Below are 24,954 nucleotides of genomic sequence, written 5' to 3'. Positions count from 1 at the left end.
AGAGTGTGGATAGCGCGGTGGGAATCGACGGAAAGGAAATATTTTGTTCTCGGCTTTTACTGCCAAGGATAACATCCTGCACAAACGATCCCTTGAATTGGGGAGCCAGGCTGCTGCTGTCTCTAATCTTCCAAACGATTGCAGGGGAGTGTTACTCTGTGTTCTGTGCTCAGTCTCTTCCACCTCTTCTTCCTTCTTTGCAGTGCTTACCTGGAAGTGCATCAGCAGGAACTGGAGAAGTTGAGCATCCAGATCCGTGAATCCAAGAGGAATTCTCGCTTGGTGAGTGGCGCAGTAGCTGTCAGACACTGCCCGGCTCTGATGGACGCAAGACTTTCCCTGCAAATTGTAAGGGTTCCATGGAGAGTCTCCAGTCCTCAGTCGTGCAGATAGGCTGACCTTCCAGTCAGTTCTGTGGACCAGATGGCGATGGTGCTACATGTCTGGTTTGCATGCATTTTATTGTTCTGACCTAGGCTTCCCCAAATCACGAAGCAGACTCCTTGCCCCGACAAAACCCCTCTTTATTAAGCTCATGTCAATTCCTCTCATTCACATCCAGAAAAGTCCCGGCAAACAGTCTTTCAAGGGTGGATTTACAACCACAGACCTTATCAGCCTTGGAGAGCTGCCAGGCTGATATCTTCCAAACACAACTGCTGTACAAGATAATACTTGGCAAGGAGTCTCTTGAGAGTCATGAACAAATCTTCACACTAATTAAATGAACTAATTGTCTTCTGCAAACTCCACTCCCCTTTTGCTCCTCTTTATTCCCTATGGGAGGGGCCATTCACCGTCCACCAGTGCCTTTTCTCCCGAGTCGGCCCTTGTTCCTTAAATCTTCCCTTCTCCTGGCAACTCTGCGCATGCGCACATCGGGAACAGGCTGCAGCTGTTCTTCTGCCCCACTGATGTCTGACTCCAAAGGCAACTGATAACTGTCGGGCAACCCTGGGCCCATTTCTGCCTCCGACACAGAGCCCTCGTCAGAGCCTTCCCCAGACTCCAGGACCGGCCCCTGTTCCTCCCCAACCTCCTCACTGTCTGAGTCTGCCACTGTCTGAGCTCCACTGGCCGCTGGCTGGCCAGAATATTTGTGCACAGGATCTCCCCAGTAGACACCCACAAAAATACCTCGGTGCAGATACCCAATATGTACATGAGTAAAGCCTACACGGTACATACTTCCCACTGCCCATGGAAAGATGGTCCTTCCAACCATCTTTCCATAACATCAGAGGTGCAATTTTAAAATATACGCTCAGAAGAGCATGTTGCAATGCCTAATATGATGCCGTGTATTCACTGTGGGGTCCTTGGTGCTCTCGGAGCTCGGTTGTTTTCTTGCAGAAGTTTCATTACCCAGCTAGGGAACATCTTCAGTTTCATAACCCAACTGTTCAACTAGTTGAATAATGAAAGGTCTGCCAGAAGACAACCAAACTCCGAGAGCATCAAGGACTCCACAGTTCAGCCCTGAGCTACAAATATTCTCTTCTACTGGCATGTATTCAGCAGTTCTTTCAAGTGCCTGACTGTCTCTTTCTTCCCTTGTTCTTTTTTAGGGCTTCCTCTATGACCTTGACAAGGTAAGACACGCTGGGAAGGAAGCGGAGAACCCAAGGGACTCTGTTAGGCAGGACAGGATTGCCCCCTCTTGCATCTCGTCTGTTTCTGAGCACAAAATGTTGTCCCACCTGATCTTGGATCTGTCTCCCCTCTCTCTGCCTTTGCCAAGTGATCTTGCTGACGTTGGTTCAGTTCATTGATTCAGTGGAAACCCTGCACCCTCCGCCCTTCTTCCTTCCTTCCTTCCTTCCCTCTCCTCCCTCTAGGATTTGCTGCCTCAAATCTTTTGCTTCCTCGAAGCAACCTCAGAGGATTAAAAGAGTTAAGATGTAGGAATTTGCTCCTCTCTCCTGGAATCAGTAACTGAAGGAGGGCCAGGGTAACTCTGCTAAACTAAGTCATGCAACTTCCTTGGGTTTGGGCAGCAAATAAGGAACAGGCATGTGACTTCAGGATGCTGCACACTGCCATTATCGTAGTACACTACGCTCTACAGTCAGACACGACTGGACCAGTGGTGGGTTTCAAAAATTGTTCGAACCTACTCTGTGGGTGTGGCCTCCTTTGTGGGAGTGGCTTGCCACTCATGTGACCGGATGGGAGCGGCTTGCCGCCCATGTGACCGGATATGAAGATGCCGACGACACTTGTCAGAACCACTTAAATCACCTCACACATAGCACTGGCATGCATAAGAATATGATGTAAACTTGTTTTTTAAAAGGCATATTTGGTTTGCGTTAAAACAACTTCAACACACGCAATGTTCTGATTGCACCACAAACGCAGTAGTCATCCTTACCTTTCACAGAGGCACTGAGTTTTATAAATATGAGCAGGATAGTGTAGAATAATCATATCCAAGGACCAGTGGTGGGTTTCAAAAAAAGTTTGGAACCTCTTCTGTAGGTGTGGCCTACTTTCCGGGTCCACTGGTGGAACCTCTTCTAACCGGTTCGGTAGATTTGACGAACCGGTTCTACCGAATAGGTACGAACTGGTAGGAACCCACCTCTGGATTGGACATAGAAACCTTTTATCTTGCTACCTTCCTTCCCCGGTTGGGTTTCCAGATCCTTCAAAATGACGCTCCTTTCTTACTTTCACAGCAAGTCAAGTCCATCGAGCGATTCCTGCGCCGTTTGGAGTTTCATGCTAGCAAGGTACCTGCCGTTTCTGAAATCCACCATTGCCGTTTCAAGAAAAGCTTGTCGTTTTTTTAAAATTGTCTTCATCAATTATGCCTTTGTGTAAACATGGGCCTATTTTGCTTAGTTGAAACCTTGAGCATCCGAGGGCAGTGGTGGCGACCCTTTCTTTGCTCGGGTGCCAAAGGGGCATACACGCGCACAATAGCGTCCGTGCCCACACCCATAATGCAATCCTCTCCCACCCATGCATGCATGCACAGCACCCCTCCCCCAGCGCATGTGGGCAGGCCTCACTCAAGCCTCCAGGCTTCTATTTGGGCCCCTTTTTTGTCATCTACAGGCTCCGAAGGCTTTCCTGAAGCCTGGGGAGGGCGAAAACGGCCTCCCCCCGCCCTCCAGAAGGGCGAAAATCAGCGGGCCAGCGTGATCATTTGTGCAGGAGCTAACATAGGGCAATGCCTCACGTGCCCTCAGATATGGCTCCGTGTGCCACCTGTGACACGCGTGGCACAAGTTCTCAATCGTGGTCCTGGGGGATTCAGTTGCAACTTTCCAAAGATTTCCGACTAAGCGGTTTCCCTGCTACCTGATCCTTCTTAACTGCAGATGCTGAGGTCTCTTTAGTATGTAAAATCTGGGTTCAGCTATTGAGCCACAGCTTTTCCCAAGGAAAAGAAGAAATTAAAAAACAAGAAGTAACAGATGGAAGCTTATCAAAGAGAAATCCAACCTAGAGCTAAAGAGGGATTTCCTATCCCTGAGAGCAATTAAGCAGTGGAATGGTTTGCTCCCCAAAAGTTATGGCTACTCCGTCACTGAAGGTTTTAAAGAGACTGAAGATAGCAATAGCAATAGCAGTTAGACTTATATACCGCTTCATAGGGCTTTCAGCCCTCTCTAAGCGGTTTACAGAGTCAGCATATCGCCCCCACAGTCTGGGTCCTCATTTCACCCACCTCGGAAGGATGGAAGGCTGAGTCAACCCCGAGCCGGTGAGATTTGAACAGCTGAACTGCAGAACTGCAGTCAGCTGAAGTAGCCTGCAGTGCTGCATTTAACCACTGCGCCACCTCGGCTCTAAGAGCCATTGGTCCGGAATTGGTATAGGGCCGTGATGGCGAAGCCTGAAGTGGCACGTGGAGCCATGTCACCTGGCATGTGCGACGGCACCCGTTCCTCTTTCGGGTTTCTGGAACGCATGCGCGCACCCTGATCAGCTGGCCTTCGTGCATGCGGCAGGAAACTGGAAGAGCTGGTTTTCTATTTTCTGGCGTGAGCGTGCACATGGCCAGCTGATTGTTGCGCATGCATGCATGCTAGTAACCGGAAGACTGGTTGGCCTGTTTGTTGGGCATGCCAGCATGCGCATGCCCTCTGGGCAGCTCCTCTTCCAGGTTGAGACCACGAGCGTGCGCATCTGCGCTCCCTTTTCGACACTCGTGGCGGAAAGGTTTGCCATCCCTGGTATAGGGTTTCCTACTTGGGCAGGGGGATGGACAAGAAGACCTTCCACCCCTGATATGTTGTAATTCCGTAAAGATAAGGAAGAGCCTTTTGAAGACAAAATAGTTTGTTGCGTAACCCAGGGTGGTCTGCGAGTCAAACCTTCTGGATACGTCAGCAGGGGCCCTTACAGCGGCCTCACCTTTCTGCTCAACCACTTTGCAGCTCCTCACGCTCGTTCTCCCTCCAATGTTTCTTTTCAATAGATTGATGAGCTCTACGAGGCGTATTGCATCCAGCGACGGCTCCGGGACGGAGCCCACAACATGGTCAAGGCCTACACAGCCGGTTCCCCTGGCAGCAAGGAGGCCCGGGAGAGCTTGGCTGAAGCTGGCAAGGGCTACAAGGAGTACACAGAAGTGAGTCAAGATGGCTGGCACTCGGGGAGCGAGAAATCGGTTGGGGAAGGGGAAACAAGAGGAGAGTTCCTGGGTTGACGGCATTAACAATTGGTTGTCGATGTTCTCCCCATGCAGAACATGTGTCTGTTGGAGAGTGAATTGGAAAGCCAGTTGGGAGAGTTCCATATCAAGATGAAAGGTAGGAGAGGACAAACCACATCTGCCATTTTTAAAAGCACCTTGTCAGGAATCAGAAATGACACAATGAGCCGATTAGAGTGGAATGTCTATTGCTGCTTGCCTGTAGACAGGAATCTTGCCCAACTAAAGCACAGATTGCATAACGATTAGATAAATACTGTGAAATTCTAGGGACAATCACTCTTCAGTCTCTTCCTCCCCACAAGGGACTCAAGGCTACTTGGCTATTTCATCCTCCCCTCAACTCAGGGCCAGGTTTCACTACAGCCTTGAGGAGTATAGGAGATAGTTTGGCGCAGCAGCAGGAGAAGACACTTTTGCCTTTGGATGTCTCCTCCAGATCGCTAAGTTTTCTCATAAATGCATCTGGAGAAAAGCGATGGGATTGTTCTGACCAGGGCTTCCCAAAAGCACAAAGCCGACTCCTTGTCCTGGTAAAACCCCCATTTATTTAGTTTTAAAGTGAATTCCGTTCCAGCAAAGTCCCGGCCAACAGCCTTTCAAGAGATTTTGACAACTACAGACCTTTATCAGGCTTGGAGAGCTGCCAGGCTAATATCTTCCAAACGCCATGCTGTAGCAGCAATTACTTGGCAAGAAGTCAGGAACAGATCTTTCACCCTAATGAATTGAACTAATTGTCTCCTGCAAACTCCCTTCCCCTTTCGCTCCTCTTTTATTCCCTTTGGGAGGGGCCATTCACCGTCCACCTGTAGCTTTACTCCCGAGTCAGCCCTTGTTCTTTAGCTGTTCTCTTCTCCTGGCAGCTCTGCACATGCGCACACTGGGAACAGGCTCCAGCTGTTCTTCTGCCCCACTGATGTCCGATTCCGAAGGCAGTTGATAACTGTAGAAGGCTCTGGCCCCCTCTCTGCCTCCGATGCAGAGCCCTCATCAGAGCCTTCTCCAGACTTCAGGACTGACCCATGTTCCTCTCCAACCTCCTCACTCTCTGAATCTGCTGCCAGTTTCGCTGGCCGCCGGTGGTCCACAACAGGGATGGTGATGACCTTATAATGTATTGCTTTCTGATTCTTTATGAAGGAGCATAAGGACTACCTGGGTGGGCCACCTCGGTAGTCCTAATGTTGCTGTGTCTTCTCTTGTTATGTCTTATGCCTTGTCTTGTCATTCTCTTGCAGGATTGGCTGGCTTTGCTAGGCTTTGTGCAGGCGACCAATATGAGGTTTGTGAAAACAAGACGGGTGGTGGAGGGAATAGAACATACGGGGTTGCGGGAAATGTTGAATTCGCAAATGGGAGCTAGTTAGGGGATTGTTTTCTGCTCACTGACAGCCTTGAGGGGTTTGGACACTGGGTGGCTGCCTGGTGCCTTCCAGATGTTCATATCAGAGTCACCCCAGAGGTTGGAAAGTTGCTATTACTTAAGGAATAGGGAAGGAATGCGAATAGGGAAGGTGGCTCAGTGGCTAAGACGCTGAGCTTGTCGATCAGAAAGGTCGGCAGTTCGGTGGTTCAAATCCCGAGCGCCGCGTAACGGAGTGAGCTCCCGTGATTTGTCCCAGCTTCTGCCATCCTAGCAGTTCGAAAGCATGTCAAAATGCAAGTAGAATAATAGGGACCACCTTTGGTGGGAAGGTAACAGTGTTCCGTGCGCCTTCAGTGTTTAGTCATGTCGGCCACATGATCACGGAGACGTCTTCAGACAGCTCTTGCTCTTCGGCTTTGAAACAGAAATGAGCACCGCCCCCTAGAGTTGGGAATGACTCATATGTGCAAGGGGAACCTTTACCTTTTAAGGAATAGGGTGAATTTGTCCCTTCTGTTTGTTATCCCAGGAAGGCTTGCAGTCAAGCTGGCTTAAAACTGTGAGACTGCATCTTATTGCTAGTCATCTAACTGTTACCCAAATTCCTCCTCCTTCTCGGTAGATCTTCATGAGGTATGGGCGCCAGCGATGGAAACTACGGGGTCGCATTGAAGCCAACAGCAAGCAAGTCTGGGATAGTGAGGAGATGATCTTCTTGCCTCTTATTACAGAGTTTCTGTCCATCAAGGTGATTGATGTCTCCCTGGTCAGACGACTCCTACCTAGAAGAAGATGTCTTTTCCTTACTCACGATAATTCCGCTTTTTTCTTTCTCCTTTCAGGTGACGGAACTCAAGAGCTTGGCCAGCCATGTAGTGGTGGGGAATGTCTCCTGCGAGACCAAGGATCTCTTTGCAGCCCTGCCCCAAGTGGTGGCAGTTGACATCAATGACCTAGGCACAATCAAGCTAAGCCTGGAGGTCAATTGGAAGTGAGTGCTCTTCTGCGCCTTCGGGCTTGTTCTGTTCTTAGGACGTTGTTGGGTGTCTTAAGTGGGCCACGATGAACGAAGGGTTCCGGTGAGAGAGTCCATAGTGTCTCCTTGAAGCTCTTCCAAGTGATGTGAAGAGCAGGTGGGTCCACCTCTCCCATCGGCTCACTTTCCCTTCTTCTCCACTAACTACGACACTTTCCTTCCATCAGTCCGTTTGATAAGGAGGACCAGCCGTCTTCTGCCAGTACTGTGAACAAGACATCGACAGTCAACAAGCGGTTCTCCACATACAACCAGAGCCCACCTGATACCCCTTCCATGAGAGAACAAGCCTTTTATGTGAGTAACTCCTTCAGTGGGTGCTACATTTATTAAGATAATAATCTATAACCCGGCGTTGCCCAGCTATTTATTTATAAGGGGGAAATATCCAGACCAAACGTAATTTCTAATGTGGGATACTCCCCCCTTACCAGAGGGAGCCCCCTTGTGGAGCATTATGAAGCCGTTACCATGGCAACTCCACTGCACTGCACAGTAGAAACCATTTTATAGCAGTACAATAGAAGCCGTTTTAAGGCACAACAGGCTGTATCTTAACAGAACACATACACCAAGGTTTTTTTTTCCAGAGAATAAGTCATCTGTGTCCAGTAAGAAACTATGCATCACTCTACTCCTTCAGTCTTATCCACAAAGTCTAGTTAGTGTTCAAAAAAAAGTTTTAATTCAGAGCAGGCCAGACTCCCTTGGGGGTCTTTTGTTCCTGGAAATTATACAAATATAACACATACAACAGTCCAGGCACGTTTTCTGGAGAGAAAGAGAAGTTAACTGATGATGGGCTTCAGCACAAATTTGACCGTTTGGAAGAATAGACCTTTCATCCTAGCGACCGAATCAGACTGGATCCTGCAACGCAGAACATTTTCGTACTTGTTTGTCTACTTAAGTGTTTTTATATCTCTAGACCCGTGATGATGAACCTATGGCACTCATGCCACAGAGCTCTCTCTGTGGGAATGCGCACCGTTGCCAGCTGCTCTTCTGGTTTCCAATGCCAGCTGATTTTTGTAGGAGCCAGGGCGCCAGGAAATGGCCTAAAAACAGCCAAAAACCAGGCTGTTTTCCAGTCCGTTTTCAGGACATTTTTCGGGCTGTTTTTGGCTTGAAAATGGCCCGGGAAACGGCCCAGAAAAGGACCTGAAAACAGCCTGAAAAGGGCCTGAAAAAAGCCAAAAATGGCCAAAAAACAGGCATGCACACGCCGGCCAGCTGGTCTTCAGTTTTCCGGTGTGTGCGCATGCACACAGGTTCCAGTTTGGGCACTTGGTGCCAAAAAGATTCACCATCAGTGCTCTAGACATTAGACTTGGGGTAGGATTTGTCAAATCACAGCTCTTAGCGCATTCAAACCAAACAACCAGGAAGTAATCTTGAATTGGTTTCTGCAATCTCGATCTGTAATCAGAGGTTGAAACACAGCTTCTTGCTTCAGCTAACCCAGAAATCTATGTTTTAACCACTTCTAGAAATGATAGATTACGACAGGGATTTACGCAATCTGAGATTATTCAACTAAGGCTAGCCCTTGATGCTTTGGCTGCAGTCCCCAGAGATCTCAAAAAGTTGTTCTCCAAAAATTGAATTTAACGTATAATGAAATAGGTGGAATAAATGGTGCTAATCTGGTTAAGTTACTTTGATTTAATCCAATTTTATTTTGATCTGCCCTGGCTCGTTTAATCCTGGCCCTGTCTATTTCCGGTGTGTGTGTATGTGTGTGTATCTCCAGCACTTCATTTGAACTCCATATGTGGATCTCAGAAAAAACGATGTGAATGCTTTGATTCACGTCAAGGGGGAAAAAAAAGGTGGGGGGAGAAAAAGTACGGAAAACAAAACCTTTTCCTTTGCAGTCCAAAACAAACTGCGTTTTATCAGGTGAAGGATGTTCCTCTTTGTACGTGAAACGCTCCAAAAGGAAGGAGAATAACTACTCCGACCTTTCTAACTGACAGCTAGATTTATTGCAGAGTAGTAGGGCATTCTTCACCTTGATCCCATAAACCAGGGGTGTCAAACTCAAGGCCCGGGGGCTGAACGGCAAAGGATCGGCCCGCGATCCCTCTGCCAGTGAAAAACCGCTCGCGAGGGCTGCATACGGCCCTCCCAGGCTCCCATTTTCACTGGCAGACGGTTGCAGGAGGCCGTTGCAGCTGAAAATAGAGCTTGAGAGCCTGTTTTCACTGGCAGAGCGCTCGGACGCCCCTGACAAAAGTGACATTGAGCTGGCTACGCCCACCCTAGCCCTCCAAGGCCGAACACAACCCTAATGCAGCTCTCAGTGAAATCGAGTTTTGACACCCCTGCCATAAGCAGTAACATAGAGAGCCCAACCGAGGTTGGAAGTTCTGGGTGTTGATGGTTGACCCTCTCTCTCTGCTCAAGAGCCTGCCTTGGGAGGCGGTCCCCAAGCAGAGGCGGGCTTTGATGGACGTCTTCCAAGAGACCGTCCTGGAAAGGCTGCCGTGGAGCTGTTCGTGCAGCGACGTCTCCTCGGTGCAGCTCAGCACAAAGGCGTCTCAGGGTTGCGTAAGTGCCCGCACCGTTGGTGTCCCACAGTGGAGCTTCCTCTGCTTTAACCTCTCCTTTAGTCCGTAGCACCTGGCAGAGCTCAGGTAGATGAGTGGTACTTGACAGTAGTGAACTGTACGGGCTTCCTTTGTCTTGTCGGCTTGTAGTTGTCAGTCCTGATTATGTGTTTACTAGCTGCTACTCCTGCAGGCCGGGGGTTGGAGGCAGGGGTGAAATCCAACAGGTTCTGGAGAACCAGTAGCGGAAATTTTGAGTAGTTCGGAGAACCGGTAGTGGAAATTTTGAGTAGTTCGGAGAACCGGTAGTGGAAATTTTGAGTAGTTCAGAGAACCGGCAAATGCCACCTCTGGCTGGCCCCAGAGTGAGGTGAGAATGGAGATTTTGCAGTATCCTTCCTCTGCCATGCCCACCAAGCCACGCCCACAGAACAGGTAGTAAAAAAAATTGAATTTCACCACTGGTTGGGGGGGCGGAACATCATATGATTTAGCATGAAAGGTCTTCCTTTAAAGAAGACGTTGGCAACCTAGGGTTAGTGGGCTGTGTGCAGACCCCTGCTACTGTCCGCCCGGGTTCAGGAGAACCCATAGCTAACGTTATTGTCGGTTCGGAGAACCTCCAAAGCCGACTCCTGGCTGGCCCTGTCCCTCACCTCCCAGGAGTCTCCATGCGGCCCGTTTTGGATGCAAGCTATGTGCAGGGCCCTCGGGAAAACGGGGCCTCCCGGAAGGCCTCCGGAGCCTGGCGGAAGCAGTTTTCACCATCTCAGAGGTTCGATGAAGGCTGTTATTAAGAATAGTCAGCATAAGGTTTCACTCTTATAAAAATGCAAATATGTATGTTTTGCTCCCCTCGGGGTCATTTGCAAGATGACACAAAGGGACCCAGCAGCTGGAACCGGTTTTGGTTAATTTAGTTGCAGCCTTGGGTTTCCCTGGAGTTGGCACATCAGGTCAAGGAAGAAGACCCGTTGATGTTCCAGAAGAAGGCAAAGTTGGGCCTGGGGGGGGTGAACGAGTGTGTTTGCGGGTGGAAGAGGTTCTGCTTGTGGGCTCATTCTGACGTGCGATGCTCAGTGCAGTTGTATCTCACCCATGTCGTTGTTTTCTTCAGAACATGTTGCGGCAGCAAGAGGAACTGGAGAATGGGGCAGCCTGGTCCATCTCTTCGGAGTCATCCGATGACTCTTCCAGCCCCCAGCTGTCCGGAGGTGCCCGACATTCATTGCCCAGGCCTATTGTGCAACCTGCAGTGCAGGCCACTGCACCTGCCATTGAAATCGCTTTCACCCACCCCGAGGACAAGGAGCCGGCAATCCGAGAGGAGGCCGCCATGGCCAACGGACACGTGCCCTATGCCCGGACTCTCAGCCAGATCAGCGAAGCAAGTGTAGACTCGCCCATCGCAGAAGAGAGGGAGTGTCCTGTCCCCAAGGAGGCTGGCCCTTGGGGTGCCCCGCCCTTGGAAACGAACTCCATGCCCCCAAGTGTGGGCTCGCCACTGGACGCTCAGATCTGTGAGGACGAGGAGCAAGAGGATGAGCCTGATGGGGCTGCCCCTGTTAGAGAGGAGAGTGAGGACGTGCCTGGTCCAGCCCCAGAGGTTCAACAGCCCAAGTCTACCTTGGCCCCATCAGTCTCAGGACAGCTTCAGCCATCAGGGATCTCAGAAGCTCCAAGGCCCAAACCTGTGGACTCTGGCCTGGAGGAGGCCATCAACACACTGGCTTCTGCTCTGGATGACTATCGGGGCCAGTTCCCTGAGTTGCAAGTTCTGGAGCAGGAACTCAAGCATCTTGAGGAGATCCTCTTGGTAAGTGAGTGGGATAGAAAGCTTAGGACCACATCAGAAGCTGAGGGGTTCTCGTAGCACCAGCAAAGAAACTGAACGCTACTTCCCTAAGGTCTTCTCATACTGGTGTGTTTTAAGCCAGGAGAGTGAACTGCAACGGCTGTAAAAGCCAACACAGTTCTAGGCTGCATTAATAGAGGGATAGAACCAAGATCCTGTGAAGTGTTAATACCACTTTATGATGCTTTGGTAAGGCCACACTTGGAATACTGCATTCAGTTTTGGTCTCCATGATGTAAAAAAGATGTGGAGACTCTAGAAAGAGTGCAGAGAAGAGCAACAAAGATGATTAGGGGACCGGAGGCTAAAACGTATTCCAACAGATGCTAGAATTGGGTATGCCTAGTCTTGATGAAAATAAGGGCTATGATAGCAGTGTTCCAATATTTGAGGAGCTGCCACAAAGAAGAGGGAGTCAAGCTCTTCTCCAAAGCACCTGAAGGCAAGACAAGAAGCAATGGGTGGAAACTAATCAAGGAGAGAAGCAACCTAGAACTAAGGAAAACTTTCCTGACAGTGAGAACAATTCATCACTGGAGATCACAAGGATCGTTTGGCTGCCATTGTGGAAGAAATATCAAACTGAACATTGCAATTTTTGGCAATCTCTTTTCTATCTCAGGGACATTTTTTTGGCTTTATTCCAAACATCACAAGATTCTGAGTCACCTCCTCGAGATCTGTCAAAATCTCAAGAGAGTTAGCGATTCCATGAGATTTTTTTCCTGCTTTTAAAACAAAGGCTGCATTTAAGTTTGGAAATTCCCCACTCATGTTTTGCGATCTACTAATTGCCATTTTGCATGACTGCTCCCCTTTAGGAGTTCTGGACTTCCTCCATCCAAAAGCTGGTTTGATGCAAGCTATCTCAATTTGTGCATCTTTGTTTTCTGTTTATGTACGTTTCGCACAATTCTGACCCGTTCTAGGAAGGAAGACAAAGCTGGAAGGGAACGATGTAGCTATACACCTCCTGTGCGCAGTAAATTATTTTCAGTTAAATTTCTCACCACATCTGCGCCTGTGAACTTTGGAAGGAAACTATAGGCGATATCTTCAACTCACACGCTTCCGCTGTCTTTTAAAGATTAACTTCCTGCCTAAACATTAGAGGACCATACTGGTTGTTTTGAGAAGGAAACTAACACAAACACAAAGCCTTGCAGAGAAATGCAGAGAAGTTTGCTTGGTTCATAGGCTGTAACAGGTAGACTGTAGTTTTAGGCTTCCGGGTTCACATAAACCAATGAGGATGCAAATACGGTTTTCTAGCGATCTTTGAATTTTAATGAAAACCCAGTTTGCTGAGATGCTGAACTGCTCTAATATAGGCATCTCCCAAATGAATAGATAATCTTCTACATCCGAAAATTTAAGGCCCAAAACTGAAACGGTGTACGCACCTTTTGGGCACTTTCTCTTTGAACATTGGTAGGGAAATTAATATTAACAGATTAACAGAGTTGGAAGATGCCTTGTAGGTCATCTAGTCCAGTCCCACTGACTAAGCAGGAGACCCTACACCATTTCTGACAAATGGCGATCCAGTCTCTTCTTGAAAGTCCTAAGTGATGAAGCTCCCACAAATTCCAAAGGGAACTTCTGTTCCACGGGTTGATTGTTCTCACTGTCAGAAAGTTCCTCCTTATTTCAAGGTTGAATCTCTCCTTGTTCGGTTTCCATCCATTACTCCTTGTCCGGCCTTCAGGTGCTTTGGAAAATAGCTTGATCCTCCTCCTCTCTGGGGCAGCCCCTCAAATATTGGAAGACTGCTATCATGTCTCCCCTGGTCCTTCTCTTCACTAGACTAGCCAGGCCCAGTTCCTGTAACCGTTCTTCAGGGGGACAGATTTGGAGGGGGGAATATTGGCTACCAAGCCAGGTCCCCACTCCTCCTCCCTTTACATTTCTTTCCGTTTCTTGGCAGCTTGCATACTAGTAGTCCTTAACTTATGGCCACAATTGAGCATAGAATAGAATAGAATAGAATTCTTTATTGGCAAAGTGTGATTGGACACACAAGGTATTTGTCTTTGGTGCAGATGCTCTCAAGTATACATAAAAATACAAGATACATTTGTCAACAATTATAAGGGACCTTGTAGGCCATCTAGTCCAACCCCTCCCCCTGCCCAAGCAGGTGACCCTACAGCATTTCTGACAAATGGCAGTCCAGTCTCTTCTTGAAAGTCTCAAGTGATGAAGCTCCCACAATTTCCGAGGGCAACTTCTGTTCCATGGGTTGATTGTTCTCACTGTCAGAAAGTTCCTCCTTATTTCCAGGTTGAATCTCTCCTTGTTCGGTTTCCATCCATTATTCCTTGTCTGGCCTTCAGGTGCTTTGGAGAATAGCTTGACCCCCCTCCTCTCTGTGGCAGTCCCTCAAAGATTGGAAGACTGCTATCATGTCTCCCCTAGTCCTTCTCTTCACTAGACTAGCCAGGCCCAGTTCCTGCAACCATCCATCATATGCTTTAGCCTCCAGTCCCCTCCTAATCATCCTGGTTGCTCTTCTCTGCACTCTTTCTATTAGACACAGATTGTTTTTGTGTTGTGAGTGTATTGTCTCTTTTTACACTTGGATGCTCAGGCCCGGGAGAGCAAGAAGCAGAGGAGTAAGGAGAATTGCTCGATCCGAAAAGGGCCCAAAAGAGAACCTGTCTAATACTTGTTTTTAATTTCCACCCCACAAGCAAAAACAAGGCCTGTGCCTGAGCCGAGCCTCCAGTACCAGCTTGGCAGTGGAACATGCGCTTGAGAGTTTCAGCTTCCTTAATGCTTCTGAATCAGAAGACTCGGAAGGAGAGGACGACAAGTAAGTGAACTGGCTAAAGTCGGGGTCGCCAACCTTTCGGACCTCAGGTGCCACTAAATTCATAATTTTAAATCCCGTGGACCACTAATATGATATGGCTAATGGCGTGGCAAAGTGGTCATGTGACCAAGTGGGCGTGGCCAACTCGATGTCACACACCCCGAAGGGCGCCTTGCCACTCCCAGCCACTCCTCGCCTCCCCGCCAGAACTCCTTAGGGCCCAAACAGGAAGCAGTTGCTGGAGCTAATCAGCCGCCACGAGAAACAGTTGGCAAAGCAGCTCAGTTCAAATTGGATCTGACTGAGAAGGAGGCTCAGCAGAAACACCTCACTGAAGACTAGGAGCTAGGCTTTCCAAGCAGAGGGAAGACCCGCGGGAGTCCAAGGCCAGGTATCGGCACCTGGAGGCTCAGCAGGCTGAGATGGTCAGCCAGTTCCAGGCCATGATGCAGTCCCCACTGGAACGAGGCCCTCCAGTTCTTTGCCACCAGCGGAACTTCCTTCCAGCCTTCACCCAAAGCCCCCCACCAGGAGGCTGAAGCAGACCCCAAGTCGGAATTTCTGCCCCCCCTCCGACCCACACAAAAAAGACCCCGAAGGGGGAGACTCTCTGCAGCAACACAAACGTTCATTGCCCGTATCCGGCCCAGGGACCGTAGTTTGAACCCTGATTTAGTGCAATATAAAAAATGTACCACCAAAATTTTGTCTTGGACCACTAGTGATCAACGGACCACTAGTTGGGTGACCGCTGGGCTAAAGGCTGGTTTAAAGGTGCCGGCAACTACCCATATCCAACTCCGCATATGGGTAGCCCTCGACTTACAGCAGTTCATTTAGGGGACCGTTCAAAGTTACCCACGGCACTATATGTATCGCCTGTGTCTGGCTGGACCCTGCTCCCTCCAAGCGATTATCTTGGCAAGGTTTTGCCACAGGATGCCAGTGGCTTTTCCCACGGTGCTGATGCAGCTGTTGGGAGTCCATTCTAAAGCCATCTGGTCTAATAGGTAGAAGCTGGCAGAAAATGCAGCAGCAGCACCACTCCGTGGCCAATGGCTGACACTGCCACCAAGATCTGTTTTCTCTCTGTGTTCTCCCTCCCTCCCTCCCTCCCTCTCCCTCACACGCACATACATACACATAAACACACACACCTATTTGCAAGTGAGAACAGAACAGAATAGAATAAGAGTAGGAATGGAATAGAATAGAATAAGAGTAGGAATGGAATAGAATAGAATAGAATAGAATAGAATAGAATAGAATAGAATAAGAGTAGGAATGGAATAGAATAAGAGTAGGAATGGAATGGAACGGAATAGAATAGAATAAGAGTAGGAATGGAATGGAACGGAATAGAATAGAATAAGAGTAGGAATGGAATGGAACGGAATAGAATAGAATAAGAGTAGGAATGGAATGGAATGGAATAAGAGTTGGAATGGAATAGAATAGAATAGAATAGAATAAGTAGGAGTGGAATAGAATAGAATAAGAGTAGGAATGGAATAGAATAGAATAAGAGTAGGAATGGAATAGAATAGAATAAGAGTAGGAATGGAATAGAATAGAATAAGAGTAGGAATGGAATAGAATAGAATAAGAGTAGGAATGGAATGGAATAGAATAAGAGTAGGAATGGAATGGAATAGAATAGAATAAGAGTAGGAATGGAATAGAATAAGAGTAGGAATGGAATAGAATAAGAGTAGGAATGGAATGGAATAGAATAGAATAAGAGTAGGAATAGAATAGAATAAGAGTTGGAATGGAATGGAATAGAATAGAATAGAATAAGAGTAGGAATGGAATAGAATAAGAGTAGGAGTGTAACGGAATAGAATAGAACAGAACAGAATAAGAGTAGGAATGGAATGGAATGGAATAGGAGTAGAGTGGAATGGAATGGAATAGAATAACTTTATTGCCATTTTGAATGTATACGAATTGGCATACATTAAAAAAAAATGAAATTTCATTGCACACAGCTCCTAAAGGGTCACCACCTCCAATTTTACATTACATAAACATGACAATATAAATGCATAACAAAATTATGTACATACCAACGTATATGACACAGAGAAACAACACAGTCTAGTTATACATGTTTATGGCAAGAAAAAACGAATCTTGTGAGTTCACCGGACAGATGCCATAAGGAACCAAGCTGTTAACAGAATCTGTAGTCCTGCTAGAAATCCTTCGAAACCTGCTTTGACCAACTGTCTTAATATTCACCAATTTGATCCTGCCTTCTCCACCCTGGAAGTGCTCAGAAATCACGGGCGAGATTTATTCAGGTTGAGCCTTTGCATTTTCCTTCTAAGTTGGATCTGGCCACCATGTACAATAGGCAAGCACAGGTAGGGTTTATGGAAGACAAGAAGGGAGCTTATATTTTATCTACCGCCTCTCTTTACAGGGTGGCAAGCAACGGCCAGGCTCCATCTGTGGGCAAAGTGCCAGGGACTGCCGACACGGCGTCTGAAGACCCTGCTGGGTGCCTGAGCTCTGAAGGCAGCTTGGAGCCCATGACCACTGGCAACGAATTCCTTGACAAGGCCCTGGTCCTGCACCTGAACCACTGCAACCGTTTGCTGCTAGTGAGTGTGAAGACATGTGTTTTTGTCATCCGGCGTGCGTCTGTCCTGATCTTTTTAAAATCGGAGTTTCCCAATGGACTGGAATGACATAATTTGGCGGTTTATTTGGCAATTCGAACAGGCACCCATTTCACAAGAAACAGTACAACTGTAAAACAAATGAAGAGAACAGGAAACATACAAGTATGAGCCGTGGTAGACTGCAGTATTGCAGGCTAACTCTGCCCACTGCCAGGAGTTCAATCCTGACCGGCTCAAGGTTGATTCAACCTTCCATCCTTCCGAGGTCGGTAAAATGAGGAGCCAGATTGTTGGGGGGCAATAGGCTGACTCTGTAAACCACTCAGAGAGGGCTGTAAAAGCACTACGAAGCGATATATAAATCTGAAGTGCTGTTGCTATCAAACTCCCAAGATAGCAAGAAAATAATTGTCACTTGACATTACACAACTGTTTGCTGGCTCCGCATGGGACTCTCCCCAGGGTTGGTGGAAAAAGCATCTTTTGAGAGCTTTCCGGAAGACAAGCAGGGATGGGGCCGATCTCACCCGGGAAAATGGTGTTCCGTTGAGCAGGGGAGAAGGGGGGCACAGCAGAAATGCTCCATTTTCTTGGTCCCACCAAGATAGAAGATTTTCAGAGTTATAACTTTGAATGGCCACTAAATATGTGGTTGTAAATTGACAACTACCTTTACATGGATCTTAAGTTATGAAGTACAGGAAGTTCTCAACTTACAACAGTTCATATAGTGACCATTATGGCCATTTTTCACATTGATGACAGTTGCAGCATCCCCTTGGTTACATTTTTAAAAAAAGTTTAATATCAATAATCCATCTTCCATTAAACAGTGTGTCATCTGGGTACAAATATTTTGTGCAATAAAAGATAGAATTTACAATCATATTCATTATTTAATCTATTCCTAGCTTAATACCAATACCTTAAATGTCTAATACTATAACAATCCTCTTCTTGATTTATTTAACTCTTATTAACTCTATTAATACATTTTCTATATTTTACTCATCTACTTTTACTTCTAATTCTTATATTAATTCTCTAACCACCGATAAAGTGATTCCCGCATAGTATAATAATCAGTTTGTTCTTTCTCTTTAATTGCCCATTTCAATCTGTTCATTTCTGCACATTCTAATATTTTCCTAATCACATTCTCCTCGGTAGGGATCTCTTCACTTTTCCAGTTTTGTGCAAATACAGTTCTAGCTGCTACGTATTATTAAACATGGATAATCAAATATACATTGTCTTTGCTCTAAATTCTCAGCTAAGTGTTTGGAAAGGCACACACAATCCCAGCACTTCAGACCGCTATGCTGGTTTTGTTCACCCTGACTTTTGCAGAATGGTGTACGTTAAAAGCCCGGTTGCCCCCTACACATTGGCATTGCATCTTCTCTCCTGACTCATCTTTTACGATGTGTGTCTTGATTCGTAGAAGCTGGGCAACTTTGGTCCTCTCCGCTGCCAGGAAATGTATGCCCTTGACAGACTGGGAAGAGATGTGCAGGTTCTAGAGATGGCCAGTCGTCTGATCGTGGACCGAGCAGGGATGGCCGGCTCTGCTGAGGAAGGTAGGATCAGGGGCAACATCAGGCCCTGGCATACCCTGACGCTTGGGGAGGATGGGGTCAACACTGAGCCATCAGAAGATGTTGGCAGGATATATAGCTGATAACCTGGCATAGCCCGGGTATGTACAGTATTTATCCCAATCCTGTGTTAGAGGGAGTCCCCTTGTGGAGTACTGTGAAGCCATTACTATGACAACTCCACTGTGCTGTACAGTAGAAGTCTTTTTAAGGCACAACAAGCTGTAGCTTAACAGAACTTGAATCCAAAATGTACACTATCACTGTCAAAAGTACTGTGACCTGACACTATACCCTGTTTCCCTGAAAATAAGACCTCCCCAGATAATAAGCCCAATCGGGCTTTTAAGCACATGTGCTAAAATAAGCCCTCCCCAAAAAAATAAACCCTCCCTGAAAATATCAAGAGGGAAAAAAAGAAACAAACCTTTTAGAACCAATTCTGAGCTAGGTATTTGTGACCTCAAAATTGCTAGCCAATCAGCTTTGGGCACAGCCGTTTTCCAATAGCAAACCGGATGTTAATTTTGCATCCGGGTTGCTGAACTGGTTGTTGCCAGAATTGGCTGGCCCCTCCCCTCCCAGGAGTCTCCACACAGCCCGTTCATCATGCCAGGTAGCGCAGAGGCTCTGGGAAGGTGAAAAACAGGCCTTCCGGAAGTCCAGGCTGGTTTCGCCCTCCTGGAGGCTCGGGGAAAGCCTCTGGAGCCTGGGAATGGTTAAAACATCCCTTCCCCTGGCTGTAGTGCAGGAGGCCGAGTAGGCCACGCCCACCATGGCCACACCCATCCAGCAACTGAGCAGAGAACCGGTTGCTAACATTTTTGAATCCCACGGCTAACCTTGATGATAAACTTAAGTGTATTTCCATTGGTATGAATAACTTAATATTTATGGTGGAGTGCAGTGGTTCACGAGGTTAGGACGCTGGATTGGAGAGTAGCAAGCCCTCGTTTGAGACCCTGGTGCTACTGTTCAGTGGGGGTGAGCTCCCATCATTCGCTCCAGCTCCTTGATGATATGAAAGGAGCTTCCACAGGTGTCCCATGGGCAATGACAATGTCATTGATTAATCCTTTTGATCCAGAAGCCCCTTAAATGGTGCCTCTGACACAAATGGAGTGGAATTAACATTAATAGGTAGGTGCTTCCATAGGCACTTGATAGGAACGCGGTGGCTCAGTGGCTAAATGCTGAACCTGTCGATCAGAAATGTCGACAGTTCGAATCCCTAGCGCCGTGTAATGGAGTGAGCTCCCGTTACTTGTCCCAGCTTCTGCCAACCCAGTAGTTCAAAAGCATGTTAAAAATGCAAGTAGGAAAATAGGAACCACCTTTGGTGGGAAGGTAACAGCATTCCGTGCGCCTTCGGTGTTGAGTCATGCCGGCCACATAACCACGGAGACGTCTTCGGACAGCGATGGCTCTTTGGCTTTGAAACGTAGATGAGCACCGCCCCCTAGAGTCGGGAACGACTAGCCACACATGCGCTGGGGGAACCTTTACCTTTCTTATTTCCATGGAACAATGAAAAAAGTTTCATAAACTCAAGGCCGTGAATCGAGGCGAAGACTTTCCTTCGGATGGTGATGGGATAACCAGAAGGGTTAACTGTGGTCCTTGCTTCTGTTCTCAGTGGTCCAGTTCTCCAAGTGGAAGGAAGGAGTTTTCTCTTTCTGGGACAGATGTGTGGCTGTCCCTAATGTGTACACCTGCTCCGTAGAAAAGTTCATGCAGAACTTTAAGGCCGAATACACAGCACGCATCAATGACCGTCAGCCGGGCTTGGCCGATTCAGGTGAGTGTGTATTACATTCAAAACAATTCCTGCTTATTTCTCTCTCTTTCTCTTCTCCAGATTCTAGATTTTCAAATGGTGGAGTGCTCTGTGCACTGAATCTAGTCTGCCGTGAAAGCAGAGATCTGCTTTGGGAGGCAAGATAGACACATCATGTATGATTGACAGAGTCACATGGGAAGGACAAATCGCTAACTCCTAGGCAATAGCAATTAGACTTACATACCACTTCACAGTGCTTTTACAGCCCTCTCTAAGCAGTTTACAGAGTCAGCCTATTGCCCCCAACAATCTGGGTCCTCATTTGACCCACTTTAGAAGGATGGAAGGAAGAGTCAACCTTGAGCCTGGTGAGATTCAATCTGCCAAACTGCTGGCAGCCGGTGAACAGCAAAAATAGCCTGCAGTACTGCACTCTAACCACTGTGCCACCATGGCAGCTTTCTGAGTACCAATAGGAGAGAATATTTGTGTAGCTTAGAGTTGAACTGTGGGGTTCTTGGTGCTCTCTGAGCTTGGTTGTCTTCTTGCAGATGTTGCATTGCCCAGCTGTTGTAGGAAAAGACAGGACACTCAAGCCAGCTCTTCAGAGAAGGAAAGTTAATTTGCGCAGGTTCAGAATAAATGGCCTGAATATTGAGTGAAATTCAGGAACTTCCTTAGATAGCTAAAGCCATCTGTTAGTTTTGGAAACACCCCTCAAGATTTGCCCTTGAGTTACAGAAAGTATATCTACAGGATGTCATAATACATGGGTCAGCTAACGGACATGCATAGCTCGTGTTTTGAGGAACTAACAATATGTGTCTACCAAACAGATTAACAGCCAAGCCAGCAAATGGGCTAAAATAGATGTTTTACTTCAGCATATTTCATGTGCAGACTTCCTTCTAACCGATGTCTAACCACACTAAGTCCTAAAAGCAAACTTTGCAATTTCTATGTGAACAGTTCAAGCTTAATATCGTGAAACCCTAGTTTGGTTCAGGCTTGAGGCCTACTTTGGTTCAGCCTGCCACCTTACAGCTAAGTAACATCACTGGTCACTGATGGATAATGAAACATCCGCAGGAAAACAATCAAACTTTGAGAGCAGCAAAGACCCTCACAGCCACCTTCCTTGCAAGAAACTGCTTGATATTGTATTTTCTGCCCTAAGGGAGTGAATATTTGGGATTTCTTTTAAGCTGGGACTCCCAAAGAGCTGAATTATGAGCTAGAGACAACCTTTTTTACACTTTCCTAATGAATTTCTGAGGGACACAGTGGCTAAGACGCTGAGCTTGTCGATCAGAAGGTTGGCAGTTCAGTGGTTCGAATCCCTAGTGCCGCGTAACTTGTCCCATCTTCTGCCAACAGTATGTAAAAATGCAAGTAGAAAAATAGGGAGCACCTTTGGTGGGAAGATAGCAGCATTCCATAAGCCTTTGCCATTTAGTTATGCCGGCCACATGACCATGGAGACGTCTTCAGACAGCGCTGGCTCTTTGGCTTTGAAACAGAGATGAGCACCACCCCCTAGAGTCGGGAACGACTAGCACATATGTGTGAGGGGAACCTTTACCTTTAATGAATTTCCTTTTTTATGAGCAAGATGGCCACATTAAGTAGTCAGCTCGGATTTCATAAAGGAATTGCCTTAAGGATAATTTTAAGTCTCTCTCTCTCTCTCTCTCTCTGGCATAGTGTTATTTCAACAAACACATCCAAAACGCATTGCTACCAAAAATAATGTTTCATTACCTATATAGGAAGCCCGTGAGACTTAAATGTACAGCTAAACCAATATAAATGATCCTCACTTACTGACCACAATTGGGACGGGCAATTCCATTGCTAATTGATGCGGCCATTAAATGAAAAGACATGTGATCGTGTGCAACTTCAGGTGTCAAGTTTGCCGATTCTGGCTGCAATTAACTAAATCATTGTGGGTCGTGAAGTGTGGTATCACATGGCTGTGACTTTTGATTTCCTCTTGGCTTCCCCACTGACTTGGGGAGAGAGCCGAGGTGGTGCAGTGGTTAAATGCAGCACTGCAGGCTACTTCAGCTGACTGCAGTTCTGCAGTTCGGCTGTTCAAATCTCACCGGCTCAGGGTTGACTCAGCCTTCCATCCTTCCGAGGTGGGTAAAATGGGGACCCAGATTGTTGGGGGCAATATGCTGACTCTGTAAACCGCTTAGAAAGGGCTGAAAGCCCTATGAAGCGGTATATAAGTCTAACTGCTATTGCTATTGCTACTTGCGGGACAATTACAAACGGCAGTCATGTGATCACAGGATACTGTAGGGCTGTAACTGCCAGCTAGTTGCGAAGAATCTAAACCACATGATCATGTGACAGTGGGGGGAAAACTTGCAACTTGAAAGACTGGTCTTAAGTCCCTTAATTTAGTGCTTCTTAATTTCCATCCGTTGCTGAATGAATGGTTGCTAAGTGAGGACTATCTGTACTTGTTGGACACTGTTCGTTTCGAGGCATAAGCGGGCGGATCCACAATCATTTATATATTTTCAGTCCTCCTCAAGAAGCAGTTATTCCATTGTGGCTAAGTCTAGATTCGTGTCCTTGGTGCTAGATTATCAAACAGCAAATGGTAACTTACCTACTACTTGGGTGTGACTCCAGGAAGTTTTAGAGTTCTGTTCCTAGAAATGACACTAATTCATGGAGTATCTCTGCGTGTGCCCTTCTTCCTGTTGCAGTGTGCGTAAAGCTGGTGGAAGAACTTCTGGGGCACAGGTTGCCCAGGCGTCAGGGCAGTTGTCAGGCCGAGCAAGTCACCCTCTTCCAATACTGGAGCCACTTTGAGGTCCTGCCTGTGGTTACACTGGATTCCTACATCATGGAGCTGGCTGAAGAAGGTAATGTGGGTTTAGCAACATTATGGTGGGATGGGCAGCTGTTTTGCAGCTGGGGGACATCAGGAAAAGATCGAATAGTTCCAAAAAAGAAAATAATGTATTGCTGAAGATCAGTGTGTTGGTCCTACGTTTCAGTGGTTCTGAGTTTGTTGCATAAATTCAAATCCAGAAAGCACACACAGATAACTGATTCAGCTGGATTCGTTAACTTCTTTATGTACATAAGAATAGATGAATAAATGTACAATACCAAGAGGTGGTTCTTCCAAGTAAAACACAAGGCAGGAGAGTTACAGGCAAACACAAACAGTTAGTTTCATATCAGCAGACAAGCCCAGACAGACTGCTAGTTTACTTCTCAGAGCAGCAGACTGCTTAAGTTTCTGTTTCAATTCTCTGCGCAGACTCAGATCTGTTTAAGCTCCCATTGGCTGACTTAGTTGCTATGCCTATTCATTGGCTGACCTTGTTCCCATGTCTGTCCCAGTCATGAATATTTTAACAGTGTCCAATCTTGGCAACTTTTAAGACTTGTGGACTACAGGCGGGTGGGGAATTCTAGAAGTTGAGAAGCTCATAAGCCTTAAGATTGGACCCTCCTAAAATATGGTGGCGCTACCACAGATAGTTCTCTTGGGATACAAGAATCCCCAAATATGCTTGGACACCAGTTAAGGGTATGGTGGCAAACAAATTTGCTTGTGTGAATAGCTGCCATGAATTAAGTGCCATAAATTGGTCTCGGGTGTGATTTCAAAAGTGAGATTTTTTTCAACGTGGACCGTCTTAAAAACCATCCAGAAGGAAAGCAATGCGATTGGGTTTGAGATTTCCCCAGTTGGAATATTATCACCTGCTTTGGGCAAGATCCAGCTTGAATCGTACTGTTAATACCAGCGCTTGTCCTTTAATTGGCCCGCAGTGCTGCTAGCACAGAACCTGAATTCTGATGACCAAGATGTGGTCTTGAAGGCGCTGAAGCGAGTTCCCGAAAGCCGGCTACGCAAGGACGGACTGAAAGCTTTGAGTTTGCTTCTGGTGGAAGGAAACACCAAAGTTATTGGGGCTGTAACAGCACAATTGCGCAACCTGTCGGAGAACTCCAGTTTTCGGGAGCGGGCAAGTATTTTAATTTTTACTGTTGCATGGGAATGGATAGATGAACAGATGACTCATTCTTGCATGCAGTCACATTACACCTTCTTAATGGAATTGTTTCATTTCTTGGGATTTTATGATGAAATTTGATGGCTGCAATTTGTTCTGACCGAGGCTTCCCCAAACCACGAAGCAGACTACTTGTCCCGACAAAAAAAATTCACAGGTTACTGTGAATTCCGCTCATTTTAATCCAGCAAAGTCTTTCAAGGGAGGATTTACAATCACAGACCTTAGCTGGCTTGGAGAGCTGCCAAGCCGATATCTGCAAAACTGGGCAAGGAGTCTCGGAGAGTCACAAACCAATTAAGCAAACTAATTGTCTCCTGCAAACTCCACTCCCCTTTCGCTTCTCTTTTATTTTCTATGGGAGGGGCCATTGGTCGTCCACATGTGGCCTTACTCCCAAATCAACCCTTGTTCTTTAGCTGTTCCCTTCATCTGGCAGCTCTGTGCATGATAAATGTTGGACGGCCCTGGCCCCCTCTCTCCTCCGATGCAGAGCCCTCATCAGCGCCTCCCCCAGACTCCAGGACTGGCCCATGTTCCTCCCCAACCTCCTCATTGCCCGAAACTGCTCTCAGCTCCGCTGGCCGCTGATGGGCCA

The 24,954-nt window shown here is 47.1% G+C and overlaps 1 protein-coding gene across 3 annotated transcripts in view; it reads left to right on the top strand.

Annotated features, from left to right (window-relative positions):
• RIPOR1 (RHO family interacting cell polarization regulator 1) overlaps positions 1–24,954 on the top strand; it is a 145,779-nt gene that overhangs the window by 112,288 nt on the left and 8,537 nt on the right. For all 3 annotated transcript variants that reach the window (XM_032230522.1, XM_032230521.1, XM_032230523.1), the window contains exons 4-19: positions 204–282; positions 1,569–1,592; positions 2,682–2,735; positions 4,433–4,585; positions 4,703–4,766; positions 5,911–5,954; positions 6,661–6,786; positions 6,881–7,029; positions 7,242–7,371; positions 10,744–11,442; positions 14,175–14,296; positions 16,725–16,905; positions 18,371–18,506; positions 20,161–20,322; positions 23,031–23,189; positions 24,112–24,308. In XM_032230522.1, coding sequence (XP_032086413.1) covers positions 204–282; positions 1,569–1,592; positions 2,682–2,735; positions 4,433–4,585; positions 4,703–4,766; positions 5,911–5,954; positions 6,661–6,786; positions 6,881–7,029; positions 7,242–7,371; positions 10,744–11,442; positions 14,175–14,296; positions 16,725–16,905; positions 18,371–18,506; positions 20,161–20,322; positions 23,031–23,189; positions 24,112–24,308 — 2,479 coding nt within the window. The remainder of the gene's footprint in view (positions 1–203; positions 283–1,568; positions 1,593–2,681; positions 2,736–4,432; positions 4,586–4,702; positions 4,767–5,910; positions 5,955–6,660; positions 6,787–6,880; positions 7,030–7,241; positions 7,372–10,743; positions 11,443–14,174; positions 14,297–16,724; positions 16,906–18,370; positions 18,507–20,160; positions 20,323–23,030; positions 23,190–24,111; positions 24,309–24,954) is intronic.

The sequence above is a fragment of the Thamnophis elegans genome, chromosome 14 (assembly GCF_009769535.1).
Source record: "Thamnophis elegans isolate rThaEle1 chromosome 14, rThaEle1.pri, whole genome shotgun sequence".
NCBI lineage: Eukaryota > Metazoa > Chordata > Lepidosauria > Squamata > Colubridae > Thamnophis > Thamnophis elegans.
This window is presented reverse-complemented; position numbering and strand designations above follow the sequence as displayed.